At 36.8% G+C, this 16,936-nt stretch overlaps 1 protein-coding gene across 1 annotated transcript in view; it reads left to right on the top strand.

Moving 5' to 3' along the window:
• The window catches only part of GNAS (GNAS complex locus), a 153,062-nt gene that overhangs the window by 93,696 nt on the left and 42,430 nt on the right, over positions 1 to 16,936 (top strand). The window contains exons 3-4 of the mRNA XM_030502781.1: positions 1,839 to 1,893; positions 1,979 to 2,098. Coding sequence (XP_030358641.1) covers positions 1,839 to 1,893; positions 1,979 to 2,098 — 175 coding nt within the window. The remainder of the gene's footprint in view (positions 1 to 1,838; positions 1,894 to 1,978; positions 2,099 to 16,936) is intronic.

Here is a 16,936-nt window from a genome sequence, read left to right as displayed (position 1 = left end):
TCTGTAGGCACATCAGGAAGTCTAGGGAAATGAAGAATTTACATCAGATTACTGAGCATTTAATTTTCTTTTTGCATCAAGCTTCACTGACCTTCCTCACCCAGCCCCACAGTTTTGAGAATATATGCAGTGGTCAGCGAGGAGGAGCTGATGTTCAGGGATAATCGTGTTTCTGTTTGGATGCTGATTCAGACATGTTCTCTCTACATAGCGAAGTCACTGAACGAGATGATTTGATGATGCTGCTTGCTTTCCATCTCTAAGAGCAGCCCTTGCATTGCAAGCATGCTGTCACAACTGTAGAATGTATAGTAAGATCCTCCATGGCTGTACCTAAAAGGCAGTGTAACATGTGGCTGGCACGGTGGTGTTTTCCTTAACCCTGTCTTTTACAAAAGTTGCATTAATCTTTCATTTGATAATCAGAATTCTCATCATTCTTGGATGTCTGCATCTGCCTTATTATTTAAGCAGTACTGGTTTGTTGGTTGGTTTTTTTCCCTGCTGTTCTGCATTCTTGATTGGTGAATATGCTTTCAGTTTCATTTTGGTTGTTGGTTGTGAATGATTATAGAAAGGAAAAAGTGCTAAAAAGCATTTGCAATATAAGTACTTAATTAACTCAGTAAAATGAGGTTTTCAAGCTGTGGTCTGTAAGCTGAAAGAGTGAGCATTACCTTTGAAAGGGTAAGAAAAGCAAACATGCTGTTGCGAGTTTAAAGTCTCTGGGATACTGTGCTGGAAAATGTTAGCTTTCAGAATGAAAAATTTAAAAATAGTTGGTACAAATATTCAAATAAAGCATTCTGTAAAACAGTTTAATAAGATCAAAAGGTCACTTAGACAATGTTGCTGGGAGTTTTTAGTAATTACATGGCTAACTTGGTTTACCTCAAAGTAGTAATTTTGTGCTGTGTATAGTAAGAAATTAATAATATACAAATTTTGTCATAGTACATTACAATTAAGTTACAGCTTACTGTCTCAGTGCTAGTAATACTTTTAGGATGCTAATTCCTGGTCATACCATATGTTTGATCATGCATTTAATTTTATTGCACTATTTAGCATTGAAAGTAACTGTTGTCAGATTTGACACATAAAACAGTGTTCACACAGTAGAGGCAATGGTTTACACTCTGGCTTGCTTGAGCCTGTGATGCTTTTTAATTTGGCTGCAGTTAATCCCAAATGACAGTGCTCATATAGAGCATTCCAGGTGGTTTTCCAGCCTGCTCTTCTGCTTGTTGTTAAAAGGGAATTTTACCTATTTGCATTAGCCCTTTATTATTTATTTTAGACTTTATATCTAAAGTGCTCATTTCAATGTCTCTGTCAGGTTGAGGGCTCTGCTCTTGCTTTTTCTCCTATGACATCAGTTTTGTGCTGTAATTTTTTTTTTTGTACTTTGAGATTCTTTGGTCTTCTTTCATTTGTTTCTACTTTTAGTAACTTACCTCCCCTCCTCTCCCATTTGTTTCGAGTTTATGCTTTTCTAAATAACTTCCATGTATGTCTAGTATTTTGCATTCAAATGAATCAAAATCTGTTTGATTTTGCAGAATGTCTTAGTCCCAGTCTAAGTCTACAATAAATTTTTATTTAAGCATAATTAGATACTGTTTTTTTAAATACAAATAGGTGCTTACTGTTTAAGTAGAAAAGTTACGAGGCATTTAATCAAGTGTGTCTACAAAAGTATTCAGGGACTGAAAGCGCTTTAGTCAATAGTGACAACACAGTTTTGATAGAATACTTTTCTAGTTCATGTTCTGTTTCTAAAACATACTCTGCTTTTATGGCTTGTAAATTTAATAATGTGGTTTTTTTTATTACAGGGAGAAGAAGATGAAAATTCAGGATATTAAAAACAATATTAAAGAAGCTATAGAGGTAAGCTTACAAGCTATTGTTTTCAATTATTCAAAGCTAGCTGTTTAGACACTCTCTGCAATATTTAATTTCTGTTTCTCTGCAGACAATAGTGACAGCAATGGGCAGTTTGGCACCTCCAGTTGAACTAGCCCATCCGGAGAACCAGTTTCGAATCGACTACATCTTAAATTTAGCTAACCAGATAGACTTTGATTTCCCACCGGTAAGTAAGTAATTCACATTGGCTGCAGTCATGCTTTTTTGCAAATAGTTATATTTCACTGCACTTTAGTAAATATTTACAAAACCCAGTGAGGTCTCTCTGGGAATTACCACAGTAGGTGTCTTTGGTCAGTGCTAATCAAATCAAGTGTATAACAAAATTCATATAGAATATTCAAGCTGATCCTTTATGAACACAGAGATGCTTGTCTACTTTGTTGTGCTCTACTGAAATAATCAGCTACCGAGTTAAGATGAACAGTGCTGGCAGTTAAATTTGGATATTGTTGAGAATTGCCTGGCCCAAAGGGAGTGAAGATACACACAACAGTCTGTTGATGATTAGCTGGCATTTAGTGATACTGTATTTCTCTGCTTTGGAAGAATACTAAAGTTTCTTGCTGATTCAGACATGTTCTCTGAGAGCTGTGTCAGCCAGGCTTTCTGCAAAGGCTCCACACGCTATGTCCTTGCCCCAGCCCTCCCAGTCCTAGTTAATCATTCAAAATGCCAGCAGTCCCAGAGTAAATGCAGAAAGTGTAATTACTTGGTTGATGGTATAACTTTGTGCCTACTCTCTGTGATTAATTTCCACTGTACCTCAACCAGGCTAGTAGCAGAACCCCATGAAAATACAGCTTGCAAACACTGAACTCATAAACACCGAGAAGATATTTTTATTAATTACCATGAAGTACCTTATACTTGAAGTAATACAGGAGTATTTCAAAGTTTGTATTCTCTCTCTGTGCATTGTTCCAGAGGGCTGCAGGTAAGAATTATGATGGTGTATCAAAATCGTGATCCATTTACACCAGAATTTTGTATCCAGCAGTAGTCAGTCCCAGATGCTGGAAAGTGCAAGTACAAATAGTAGTAAGAAGTGGGATAGTTTGCAAGGTTTTCGTAACTCTGATTTGTAAACATTTATTGACCAAGCCAGTCTGTGAAACCAATGATAGTTACCTTTTGCAACTGTTGCCACTTCTGGGAAATTCTCTGCTTTGGTAAGCCTTTTATATATAGGAAAAGAAGAACCAACCAAACCCACATACTTTGTGTACAAGGCAGCAGTCCTGTGTTATTAGCAAGTAAGTGGAAATACTGACATTGTAGTCTTCAAATCCAGTCATTTTCAAAGTTCAGCAGGCATAGACAGGTGGATGGAGAGAGGGGTGTATGATTCTTTTCTTGCACATAAAATGTAACATCAGTAATTTTATCTTAAAGAATCTTAAATAAATTAAAGAGATTTTGTGATGTTTAGCTTTGGCTCCTCTTTGGTTTTGACACTTGTCAGTGTTATTCATAGTCACTTAATGGATGGTCTCTCCTACTGGGGGGACAAAAAGTTCATGCTTTGAAGACAGTGTTAGGAGAATATTTGAGAGAAAAGGCTCCTCACTCCACGCTCACACAGTGTGCTCTTGAGCTGGCTGTGTGCCCACAGCTATCCTACTGCCCATTGTTTTGTGATAGTTCAGGTTGTGATCTGTAACAATGCTGTAACAAGTTCCTGTGACCTAACTCGTGCTGAAGTACTTGATTTTCCTTGTCTCTTCTACCTCAGTGTTTTGGGTGGTTTTTTTTTTTCCTTCCATTCAATTGAAACACAGTGATTTAAAAAAAAAAAAAAATTGTTTTTCTCTTTGCAGCAAGGGCTAATTGTGTAGTGGTGGGTAAGTCAGTCAAGTGTGTGTGGTTATATGAACTGGTTTTATATAAAAATGAGTATCAGTATGCATTATCTCTAGTAGCACAAATGGTAGCAAGCCCTTGATATCTAAAGCAATAGAAATATATTTACCAGGTCCATAAGTAGTTTCAAGTTCAGTGAAAGTCTTTGGTGTGTTGCATGACACACAACTTCAGGAATAACGATGCTCCAATAAAACTAGTTTCTCTTCTCTGAGCACAGATATTGTCTTAAATTTTGAAGCCATGAGTCTACAGAGGTTTAGGTGTGTGCACAGCTGTGACCAGTGGCTAGCTTCATTGGCGTGAGTAACTACTTCGTATGTAAATGTAGGGTTGTAGTTTTAAACTGAATATACATTAGCCACAAATTTTGAAGGAGTATTGTGGCTCCGTTTGCCCTTGGTGATTATACAAGCTATTATGTGTCTGATTTCTGAGTTTGTCCGAATGTAGATTATAGTCCTTTGGTACCTGAAAAACCGAATCTCCATTTTAATTGTGTATTTTAAATCAAGTTAAGGTCTAGAATGTCCCTAGATGCCAACTCTCAGTGCATAATGTTAGAAATACATGATGCTTGGGTACCTCGATAAAAAAAATTCTGACTCTGTTACAGATTAATTGAAAGTACTCTGAAGAAAAAAGAAATAATTTTCTGTAAGTGGAAAGGATAGTCTTATGCTAGTTGTGCTTTCTATCTAGGAGAGTCTTGATTATCTGCTTTCTTCTCCAGTACTCTGGTGGGAGAATTTAAGAAACTGGCAGCTAAACTTTTTCTTATCTAGCATATTAATGCAGAAGAAGGGAGGGGAATTTTTAGTGATGTTAGCCATATGCAGTGCTCTCTGTTTTGAGTTGCAGAACTTCTTGCCTCTTCCGTTTTCTTCGTGGGGAATCATATTTCACCTGTTACGAAGGCATACTTTCTTCAGTATAATATTTGATGAAGGTAGGGAGAAAGAACATGCATGTACCAAAGAGATACTCTTTGAGGGCTGTGAATACTTCGTGCTGTACTCTTTTAAAATACAAGGCCATTTTGCTTCCCTTTAAATGCCCATTCATCTTTTCCTAAACATTAATTTAGCGAGCTCTCCAGAAGGCAATGCACAGACAGAGAGAGTTTAGGCTAAGTGTTGCAAAAAAGTCTAGCCCTGCTAGTTTGGATGAACACTGAAAATAACAGAGTTCATGCTTTCCATAATAAAAATAAGAGTTCTGCTTTCAGTACTTCTCTAAAACACTACACTACCAATTTTTTACAAAAGATTATCATTTAAGGAAGACCATTATCGTTTCCTTTATTGAAGTTGGGTTTTTTATCATGTGATTAAAGTGTCACTGGCCACTATGATGACATGAAGCAAAGGAAAAGAATGTTAAAGTAAGAAAACCTCAAAGTTAATCAAACTGAACTCATTTGAGATAGTGGAAGCATTTAATTTTAATAATCAAGCTGATTGTGAATGCACATTACTTAAAGCCTTAGAAATGAGGTAATAATCTATGTGTTGATGTATTGGTACAGAGGTACAGATCTGAAGGCATACATGTAATTACTGCTGCTGGCCTTCTCTTTTAAGATGATATCATGTGAAATAGTATTTTTAAATAAGGTGAAATTTATAAGTGATTTAGAAATGATAAAATTAGCTATGTTCATCATGGAGGCTCTCTAATGAAATAAGTAACATAGTTGGTTTGCTTGAGCAGTAAATTTGAGAGCTTGCCCGAATTTGTGCTAGAACTGCTTTTTTAATTATCTCACACCAGCTGAACTTTGTAGGAATAAATTTTGCTCTTTAATTTTCCGTGTGACCAGATGAATACATGCTTTACAGGGTCAGTGTGCTGTGTAAGAACAAAGATCTCATGAATCAAAATTTCAGGCTTGTTTTAAAACTATTCCATCAGTTAAAATAGAAAATAAAAACAAATGATGCTTGTAGCTGAAACTTCCAAATGGCATTTCTATCGCTGCTGTTCTTTGATGCATTGAGCTCAACACAATTGTATGTGTATGTTTCAATGTCAAAATTCAATCTCATAAGTATCTGTAGTGATTCTGATTAGCTGTATATCTGTTTCAAATACAGTGTGATGTTAGGTTAGCTGGGTTATAGAGGTGACATTTTTATTCCTGTTCTGCATACCAGACAGTGGTTAGGATATTTTCTCCACCCCTACTACCAACTCTAATAGTGTCCTTTTTCTCATCCCTTTCTTTTTGCTTTCACTTTTAGAAGAGGAAAGGAAATACTCTCGTTCTATGAACATTTCTCTTTCCATGATCAACCAATTTCAAGCAAGCTGCCAAATGAAACCTATTTATTTGGGTTGCAGTCCCTTTATAATTCTCTGGTTTTAATGAAATATTCAAAATAGCAGAACAGTATTTACAACTGCCTATTTTTAATTGATCTGGACGCAGCTGAGGAAGATGTTCAAGGCCAGGTTGGACAGAGCCTTGGGTGGCAGGGAGGTTGGAACTAGATGATCTTAAGGTCCTTTCCAACCCTAACTATTCTATGATTCTATGTCTCTTGATAATACTGTAATAACTTCAGCAAGATGGTATTCAAAAAGTAGTGGAATCCAAACATTTACTATTGAAATGCAAAATAACTGCAGAATCACTCCAGCCTAAGGCTCTCTAGAGCTAGGAAAATACATGTTTAGAAGAGATGCCATCATTTTTAGGGTGTTCGTGAAATTGTCTGCAGGTCTTTCGGTCCCAGTTTATTTTTTATTACACTGCTCCATTGTAGTTATTTTGAATCTCCCACTACCAGTGCTGCTGAATAGTTTTATTATGGTTTCTGAGTGGTGTCCTTGAGGCTGAACTTTACCACATGCTGGCTTCAGCCTCAAAGCTGGCTTAGCATCCCCTTGCCCACAGCCATCCCTTCCCTCTCCTCCGCACCATGATGTGCCACCCTCACTTGCGCCAAGAAAACCTCTGTTGGGTCTCCAGCGTCAGTCAGACCATTGAAGCCATGCAGGTTAAAAATAACCCCGGTAACCCTTACTTCTTCTCTCCTCTATTTTGGGGAGGTTATTTTTAACAGGGATCAGTTCTGAGGGCTGGTTTATGACATGGCCTGTGGGCAGCGTGGTACAAATGAGGTGGTACAAATTGTGTAATACGTTACTGCGCAGTAGGGTCAGGGGTGGGGGTGGGAGTCCTTAAGGTGGTTTTGCCACCAAAATCTTCAAGAAAGTAACAAGAGAATACAGTCTCAGGAAGAAAAGATGTGAACTGGGATCTCTTTGCTGCCAGAAATGTTCCTTAATTATGTAGGCAACAGAACAAAATTATCTGTCCCTGTAGATAATCACCCTGATGTGTATAATGATAGATATATTATTACTCCTGTCTAAATACATTGTGGAAGAAGAGGAGGGCTGTTCTGGTTTGACAGCATTGTTAGCTTTGTAATGTAGTGACAAACATATTCACTCTGAAGAAGGCCCTTTCCCATGAGGGCACCTCAAATGTTACAGATTTTGGGGTGTGGAAGTAGGCTAAAAATTTCCTCTGGTGGGTGAACCCATCAGATGCTGGGAAAGGTGGCAGACAGAGCCTGGTTTCTTGAGTATCTGGATAATAGTACATGGACAGCCATCACAGTGAGAAAATTTGAGGCTCTCGCTTTTTCTTATCCAGACTCTCTTTATAATTTTGAGCAGGTCACCTCAATGTCCTATATACTTTTGTTTTAATGCATGCCTTTTTTAAATCTTGTTATCTGTAAAATAGTGATGATCTGGAGTTGCATCTTGAGGTGTGGAATTGGTAGACCGTGTGGGTATGTGAAGTATTTTTAACTCAAGAACGTTAATGTTGTTAACAAAAAGGAAGGGGGAGTATTACAGACAGTATCAGCAGAGTGATGTGGTACCAGATCCTCTGAAATAATCTTTACTTACTCTTTTTTAAATCACCATTATCTTATCTACACAGAGCAGCTCCTTCTAAATGGACTTCTGGTTAATCCAATTGAGCTTACCTGATCGGAGCTTAACAGGACTTAAATGAAGCTGGTTTTCCTATCCTGTAACAGCAGACACCAATTCTTGTATACGGATTAATTAAAGAGTTCTTTTGAAGCTGCCTTTTAGTATAGGGACTCTGGAGTAGGCAGCCACTGGACTTCATTTCTCTTTTGTGTAATTAAAATGTGTATAACTAGTAATGAATCTCCTGAAATCTTTGATTTTTGTCCAGATGGATAGATGCCTGATAAGAATTTTTTATTCTCATGAGTGAATAGCAATATCAAGCAAATTCGGACATTGCTAACCTATTTATTCGGTGATTTTTTTAATTTCAGCTTTAGTCTGCAGTACCCCAAGCTTTACTTAGCCTGTGAACTAGCCCATTGCATTGTTCTAAGAAATACTATATTGACATGAAACTTTTTTCATGAATAACTGAAATTAAAATACATTGAGTATAACCATAAAGTAGTTATAGACTACTAAGACTTATTTGCTGACTAGAGATTATTTTAATAAGTAAAAGCAAATGCTAGTACAAAACTTAGTTTTTAGGTTCCCAAGCAAATTCCTGGTGGCTGTTGTTCTTTGACAGCAGTTGTAGTTGGAGTTGTTACCTGGAATGGCAAGTTTTTGGATGTGTGGGAATTCCCAGCGGTCCCACATGGCTGCTGTAGCCATGCTGGGAGCAGCTGCCTTTGTGCATGGAGAGGCTCTGGCACTCCGGGATGTGACGGGGGTGTCTAGGTCTGTCAGCTGCTGGTAGGTGAATTCAGTGTAAATCACTTTCAAAACCAGACCTTTTACTGGTCCTGGGTCTTTTGGTCCACGAAACAATAAAGTCTCTGGGATTTCTGTAGGATCATGCATGATTAATGCAAAGCATTTTTTATTTACAGAGAACTTGATTATTTTTTTTAAAAAGTAATTCTTTAGTAAGATATATAATTAGAAACAGTGTGTGCATATATAGTGAAAATATTTAACATGGGAAGTTCTTTCTTTTTACACCTAAGAATAGGGCTGTTTAAGTAAGTAAAAAATACTTGTGCTGTATGTTTTGACTGCTAAAGTTTTCCAGAAATGAAAGCACTGACTAGGAACCTAGGCTTCTTTGAAGTGAAGAAACCATTTATACCAGAAAATTAATCACTGTAGTCCATTTAACTTGCTGTACTGTTCAGTAATGTGACATTAGACATTAAAAATAGGTTAGTTTCCTATTAAAACTGGAAAAAAGAAAAAAATACCCTCAAAAAGTACAAACTCATTGCTTCCACAAAGCAGAGTGCTGTGGTGACTGGAAACAATTACTTAATTCACCAGCTGCTTCTTTAAAAAAAACTTATTTTTAAAAAATTGTCATGTATTTTGATAAGCCTTTAATTTTGCTGTACTTGATGCATCCAGCTAGAATTACATATTAAATAAAGTTAATATGCTGGTTTCCTTCATTTAAATGGAACTTTGGTCTCCACCTAAAACAAAGGTCACGGACAAAAAGAGAATGTTGCAAATAAGAAAGTGACATTGCCTGGCTGGTGATGAAATAATGAAAATAAAAGTAATTTTAAAAGCTATTAGTTATACAATTGCTTATGTCTATTTATACAACATTTATGTGTTTAGCAAAAGTAACTCATAGACTTTATGTATCAGGAAATCAGTGTATTTAGTGGATGCCAACTAATGAACATGAAGCTGTGAGAAATAGCAATTTAAACAATTTGCATAGTAGGTTTGATTTTGGTAATTTAAGGCAGTGTTTCTTATTTTTACTTCAATATAAAATTTGGTTAATCTTGCTATCCAGTAATGAAGGTTGTATTTTTTTTGTTGATTTGTCTATTTGTCCCTCTTGTCCTCAAATATAGATTAAGTCCCCTAGTTTTCACCTTGGTTTACAGTTTCTTTTCTTCTTGTGTTTTAATTTGTAGGAAAAAGCTTGAGAATCCCTTTCTCTAAAGTAGAAAGCTATCAACTAGCAGCATTGCTGTAGGAGGAATTTCATAAGTTTTTAAGCCTGTATTCAGTAAAATTACATACATATTTAGGCTAGTCTGTCAGAAGATCAGTAATATTACAGTACCTTGACTTTAAATATAGCCTAAATAATGAGTACATGTGGATTTAAAAAGAAAAAAGCCAGTCTCCCTACTGACTGTAGTGAACGCAAATGGGATGAAATGTAAGAACTAAGCAGCTTTACTAAGTAGCATTGCTTTTCTATATAGTGATTAGTCTCTTGATTTGTTTGCTGCAGTATTTCCTGCTACACCTGATTGAATTCTTAAATGTGGCAGCATCTGCAGGAATGACTCTTGTCGCACCTTCTGGTAATCCAGATTTTATTGCCAGTAACAGCAGTTTCTAAGTGCAGTGAAAATGGGGATGCTGCTGCTTCTTATGCTTCAGTTTGTTAAATACAATAAAATAAAACATTCTGTGCATGAAGATATTTTTTGCTAGAAAATTAAAGGAATGTGGCCTTTGAATTCTGCAGTGCTTTCACTGAGATGTTCGCATAGTTCTATTGAAATCCTATAAAGTATTTCCTTAAGTTGGAGAATCTACAGTGCAGAACTTCAGACAGCGGACATTATCTGCACATCTTTTCTGTAGAGCAGTCATTTTTATAGTAAATAAAGCCACCCTATATTTTCCTTTATTATCGATTTATTTGATTAGCATTTGAAGCAAATGCTAATGCTTTATTCTGCACTTGCATTTTTATCCACTAAATTCTCACCATACCATATTTAAATATTCATAAGTTTGCATTTCAAAATTCATTTGAAGAAATGGCGTCTTAATTTCTCTTGATACATCTTCTTTGTTTTCCTCAGAGCAGTCTTAAAGAACAAGAACAGATTAATTCAATTTATGTTGAAATAGAGGAGCTGTCAGCTGAATTAAACAGGAAATAGGCATAAATTTAATATAGAAATTCTTAAGCATTTTCTGGTTTTAATCACTGTAAGAGACTACCACAAAATACTGGTGTATGCATAGATGAAATAAAATTATACCTGTGAGCCTGCCTGGTATTGCAGTGGCTTGAGAAGAGTTTCTGTGAGAGGCTCAATGAAGACTAAGCAACCTGTAAATGTGCTAATCGCCCTGTGGACATGCTTTTTGGGTGTACCACTAAAAGTGCCTTTGGGCATAAAAACTCTGCAGCGTACAAAGACTTGGAAATGTGATGGTAAATATGCTTCTAAAAAAAAATCATTACTTTGGTATTTGAATTTAATTTACATCATGTCGGATGAGTAAAGGATGAATTTGGATGAGCATGGAAGTAGCTAAAAGGAAAAAACGAAAAGTATCGTCATCTCTTGTACATTCTGATTCTGTGGAGTACTCTTTGCTCTTTTGCTCAGTGCTAAATTTAAAGTTGTTTTTCATTTTTCCCATACCAAATACAATGTATTGTAGTATGTCTGAGTTGTACAGAGTTACCTTTTTGCATGCAGCCTCTGTGACTTCCTAACAGGGAGACCTCTATATGGAACAGAGCAACAGGGAGTGTGCTGTTAGTTTATGAAGCTATGATGGAATTTAAAAAACATGTCAGGTCCCAAATCTTGAGAGGCATCCACAAGCATAGGCCTTTTCCCTTGTCAAACTTGAATGGAAGTTGGCGAGAGCTCATGTGGAAATGAGGGCGTGTGGATGAACAGGTATTTGCTTGTGAGTTTGCTGACTCTGAATTTTGGTCCTGCCACAGACCTGTTGTGCCTGTAACTGATTGGAGCTGTTAAAGGCATCGTGTTTTGTAAATGCAAGCATCTCTTCTGGTGGAGTCCTGCTCTTCAGCAAGCCAGCAGGTTGTCAGGGTTTTCCCCTTGTCTTTGGACACCACATGACATTTCTTCAGTGTTCCAGTAAAGTTTAAGATCTCTTAAGCTCCCAGGAAACCGCGTAGCTTTTTACTCTTGAAAAAAAGTCCCAGCAAATAAACAGAACTTTTAATTAATCTATTGTCAGAGTATATGAGCTTGATTTCTTCATGTTGACTGTATTATGAGTCTGTGAATACTTTTATGAATTCGGATTCTGCTTCTTTGGAAAGATTGTAAGTTGATTAGTGATCTGTCTTTGTGATTGTCCGAATTTAGAATGAGGAGGAACTATTTTAGCTTTCACTTTTTTCTGTTGGTGGAAGTTTTTGGCAAAAATAAGCTTTTTGTTTCCAACCTGAAAGAGGCAGCGAAGTTGCTGTATGGTCCTGGGTTCAACCCATTCGCTGAAATGGAGTTTGTTCTTAGTGCTGCTTGAGGTAATAAGGTCCTTTGATTTGAATATTTGTTTTAAATATATTATATATTCATTGCACAAAAAGCAACTAAATGATGTAGTATGAAAGACATTTTCCAAACCCTAATTTAAGGCTCAAAGGAAATTTCTCAGTGTTTTATTAAACCTTCCTTCTTAGCCAGCGGTCTGCGAGAATAGCTAAGGGTTGAATGCCTCTATTACTGTTCTCTACTTCCCCAAGAGAGAGCTGGAATGGTATAGGAGACTTCTTTGTGAGACTTTTGTGCTATCAGCGTGATTAATCCTTTAATGAATTGCCTTCTTTCCGTGTATGAGTATACTGTGAAGAAGCAGAGGAACATTGACTACTCGGTGTAAAATTGCAGAGGAATCTTGATGAAATGGGGACTAGGGTCCATGTCTGCCAACTTCCATCTCAGTGCTCTCACCAAAAGGGAGTTCTTCCTCCCTAATGAGCATGATGTGCTTTAAATAGAAGTTGTGTGAAAGGATTAAATCTGAGCAGTATTCTAGTATCAACAGATTAAGCTTCTGTGGCAATGAAACTTCTTGTGAAAGTAGAAATAAAAGAGAAATGGCGTGATACTACGCTAGTGAGGCCTTTTAATGAAAGGCACTTTGTAGATTATGGGTATGGAGTTGTGTGTTGGCACATTTCTCAAATACTGTGGTATTTTGAAACCCTTAACAAAGGGGAAAAAACGAAAGTTTGAACTTCACAGGAGTTTCTTAAATAAAATTCCCTTCCCATTGTCCATTCCTTGCAGCCACATCCAGTTTAATTTGGGCTACTAGAAATGTGAAGATACTGTAGCAGAAACACAAGCTATTTCAGCATCATTCTTCTTTTCTAAGCATGAAAAACTATTGATAATGAGACTGAATCCTTGCTGAGGGTATTTCTGACTTAGTTATGGGAATTGCTGAGTACTCTGGCCTCTCCCAAAGAGTTTTGTATTCAGCTCTGGACACATGCCAGTAACTGGAGAATATCTTCAACTATTTGTAGGTATGCGTTTCCTTTGTGATATCATCAGCATATTTTCCCTAAAATAGCAAGCAATAATTAACACTTGTTCACACCATTAGGAATGCAGATGTTTCCCTATTCAACTAAGTGGCTTATTAAACTGTCCGATTTGACAAATTTAACATGTTCTAGTATCCCTGCCCAAACATGTGGAGAATGACAAGACGCCATCAGTTTCCTTCTCTGAGTGGCCTTACTGTCAATAGTAATCACGTGATTTCAGATATGAGCAATGAAAAATGAATCAATTTGTTGTGTATTTACCTATCCTGGAAGGAGAAAATCAACTTGTGCAGTTTGTCTTGGAATGCACCATGCTGCCTTGTCGTCCTGTGACCCTGTCTTGTTCTAATGTGGTTCGTTAGTGGAATGCAGCAGAACTGCTCAACTGTCATGAAAGTAAAGTTCATGTGACCCCACCTTGCAAAGTAGGGTTGTAAAGGGGTTTGAAATTAATGGTCAGTATTATTTTTAAAAGCTGAACATGTCAGGAAGCAAATATCCTCGAAGATACAGTTGTACAGTTACAAGCTGGTTTGATTTGACCTTCGATCATTAGGTTCGTAAGTTGGTGACCTATTTAAAACTCTTATTATGAAATGTGCAACTATGGGACAGTGAACTTTGCCCAGGAATTGAATCGCAGTTTTTACCACAACTTTGTGTAATGGTTGTACACACCTTTTAGTGGGTAAGGTTTTTTTCAATGGCATTGACTTTTGCTGGAATTAGTAAATAAGCTTTTCTAATGACAGATCCACCCTATATTATATGTTCCAAAGAAAAGGTAATGTTGCATGTCCATGCTCAGGTTCCTGTGAATATGGTGTCATAGTGGCAAGAACTGTGCCAATGGTTTTCCCTGCCAACATCCGAATGCCTATAAAACATTGCTTCATAAACATTTTTTAAATGTCTCTTGAGTATTTATATATCTGGAGGGAACAAAACCTTGTAGACAGTATGTCCAGTTTTTCTCTTTCATTTTCTGCTAATATTTCATCCTTTAGAATGACTCTCAAAAGCTGAGTTGGTTCTTTTATTTTTTTCCCAGGCCTGGAGTTTGTCTCTTGAGGATTATTTTTTTTTTAACAACCAAAATGCTCAACCTCAGAGTTCTTTAACACTTTCTCTAGTTTGACTTTTAATAAGACCACCGTTTACCTGCTGCCATTTATTCAGTTTGCTGAAATTTTCTCATACAAGAAGGGTTTTAATTTAATTAGGCTCTGCATTGCCCCTTTTCTAATCCAGAATTGTGTCAGTAAGATCTTTCTGGGACAAAGTACTGTTTCCCGAGCATCCCTTCTACATGATGATTTCCGCTGATGGGTTTTTTCTCTAGAGGTCTGCAAAGATTCCTGTAAGTGAATACAAGCCATTTATAAATGTTGGCTATTGACTCATTGCATTGGGAAAACTTTGAGCAGGTGGAGAGAGTGTTGTCTCGTAAATAGAACATTAATGCCAAAATGCACTTCACACAAATACTACTTTTTAAGTATTGTGATGTTATGATGTGATGAGAGATTAGGCTTCCTTGCTATTAGCAAATCATGGTCCTTGATACTTCAGTTACCAAAGTAAGGCCAGAGAAAGTCTACCCAGACAGTGGATCTTCTCAGAGGTTTTTTTTATAGTTTCATAGAAGCGTAGCCTGTTAGTTGGGGATTGCCCGGAATCCAGACTATGCCCCTGCCCAGCCTGAACAGATTCAAAGTCAAGCCCTGTTTATTCTGTTCAGATTTGTGTTCTGTTGACATTGTTTTCCCTATACAAGGATTTCTCCCTCTTTAGGGTTATGTTAGTGCTTTGAAAAGTGTGAAGTCTGGTCTGGTGGTAAATAAATGCTACAATCTTGAAATAATTTTTAGGAAGAATTCACTTCACACCTTTGGTGATGCCATGCTGTCATCACTTACGTTGGCTTTTGTTGCTTTACCCAGTTTCAGCTGTAGTTTAAACAGGATCTTGGGTGTGCATTGTATAATGGCAGCAATTTTTTATAATGGAAAATGACAAAACTTGAATATTTTTTTTGGTTTAAGTATGCATAAGGGCAAGAATTGATAGTTTGCAAATGCTGTGGATTGTTTGGAACCTAACATTTAAATCCTGTTTATTGTGGAATGTCATCTCAAACCAAATTGTTATTTAGTATTATTTGTTTATTTTAGCTCTTTTGTTAGGAGTTCCATTTTACAGGGCAGGAGAAACCTGTATTGATGCTGCTGTAGAGTCTGTTATTTTAGAATGTGCCAGCAAATCAATCGGTGTTATGGAAACAAGAACCAGACATGTAAGGACTAGTTTTCTGGTATTTCTTTTCAGGAAATTTGCCTGCTACTTTTGGTTAATTTGTTTCCTAACTCATTATTTTTAGAGAGCTCATACAAATTAGACCTGTTTAACTAAAAAAAGAACCAAACTGAAAGCCACCCTGTTGCTAACTTGATTTTTTTAGTGGCCTCGGAAGCCCCTGTTTTACCTAAATGCATAACAAATCTTGTGGTTTTACTTGCCTTCCCTGTGAGTAGCCCCAGGCTACGTTCCATGACTCAGATGGGATGCTGAGGATTTCTTGTGTTATTCTTTTTCTTAAATATTATTTCAGAATTGTGGTTAGTGTAGGTGTATTGGGGAGGAGGGAGAATCAGGGGTTTTTTGCAACTAGCTACTAAGTCTTAATACCAAAATGAGTGACTAGTACAAGTAGGCTTCTCGTAAAGCAAGAGTAGAACTCTGTGAGCCTGGTTCCACCTTTTCTAGTTGCGGTTTGCAGTTGTGTAGGGTGGGTCAGCGTTAGTCCCAAAATGTGTGGAGATATATTTGATGTGGCATAAAGACAAAAGGTTGTTTATTAATAAAAGACCTTTGTATTTGGCTGTCACAAGTCATGTAGTACAGTTTTAAAAGCAAAACAAAAACAAACAACAACAACAAAAAAAAAAAACACCAAATGAAACTCAAAAATCTCCACCCCCAAAAAAAACCCACTGTGTCTTAATATAATAATTGCTCATTACTTGGTTTAGATCCTGATTTTGAAATGGCAATAAAAATTTCAAAGAATGTGGACTTAAATTCTTTTTCCATCCCACATGAACAGTTAATAACCATATTGAAAAGATTGCATAAGTATTGCTAGTTATAGTTCAGATTATCGTGATAGACATAAAGGCAGTATTAAGTATTTTATTGCTGGTTTGGCCCAACAAGACACAAACATTGATTGTTATTCCATTATTGTAATCCATGTATTTTCTTGGAAGTTAAGAACTGCCCTTAAAACACAGGGAGGACTCTTCAGAACGATTTGTAACTGTTCTGTTAAACTAAATCCTAGGCTTTTTATTTTCAATGTGTTTATGCTAGGGCCAGGAACAGGGTTTTCTTCTCATCCCATTTTAACAGTCTTGATTGCAAATACTATTCCAAGTGTTTCTTCACAAGGTATGATGGAGTTCACAAGTTGGTTGAAATAATTGTTTTCTATCAGTTTTCTATCAGAATGTCATAGCTGTAGTGACAAACAGTAGTAAGGAAGAACTTCTCTGTCACATTTATGTGGCAGTTTTATTACACTGTGATTTTTATCTTTTTTGTCAGTAAGACACTGCCTCTTTTCACTTCAAATGTACATTTGTAGGTGATGGAGAATCTTTCTGGTTTATTGCATCTTCTGTAAACTTGCCTGTGCCTGGTTGTTTGTTTCCTTACCGTAACGCAGGATGAAGCGAGTATTTGGGGGTATACTTGGAGATAATTGGCTTGGCAGATGCTGACCCCAGTTTGAAGTAGATGTCTATTTTAGAACCATATCTCTGTCAA

Source organism: Strigops habroptila, chromosome 13 (genome assembly GCF_004027225.2).
Source record: "Strigops habroptila isolate Jane chromosome 13, bStrHab1.2.pri, whole genome shotgun sequence".
Classification (NCBI taxonomy): Eukaryota; Metazoa; Chordata; class Aves; order Psittaciformes; family Psittacidae; genus Strigops; species Strigops habroptila.
This window is presented reverse-complemented; position numbering and strand designations above follow the sequence as displayed.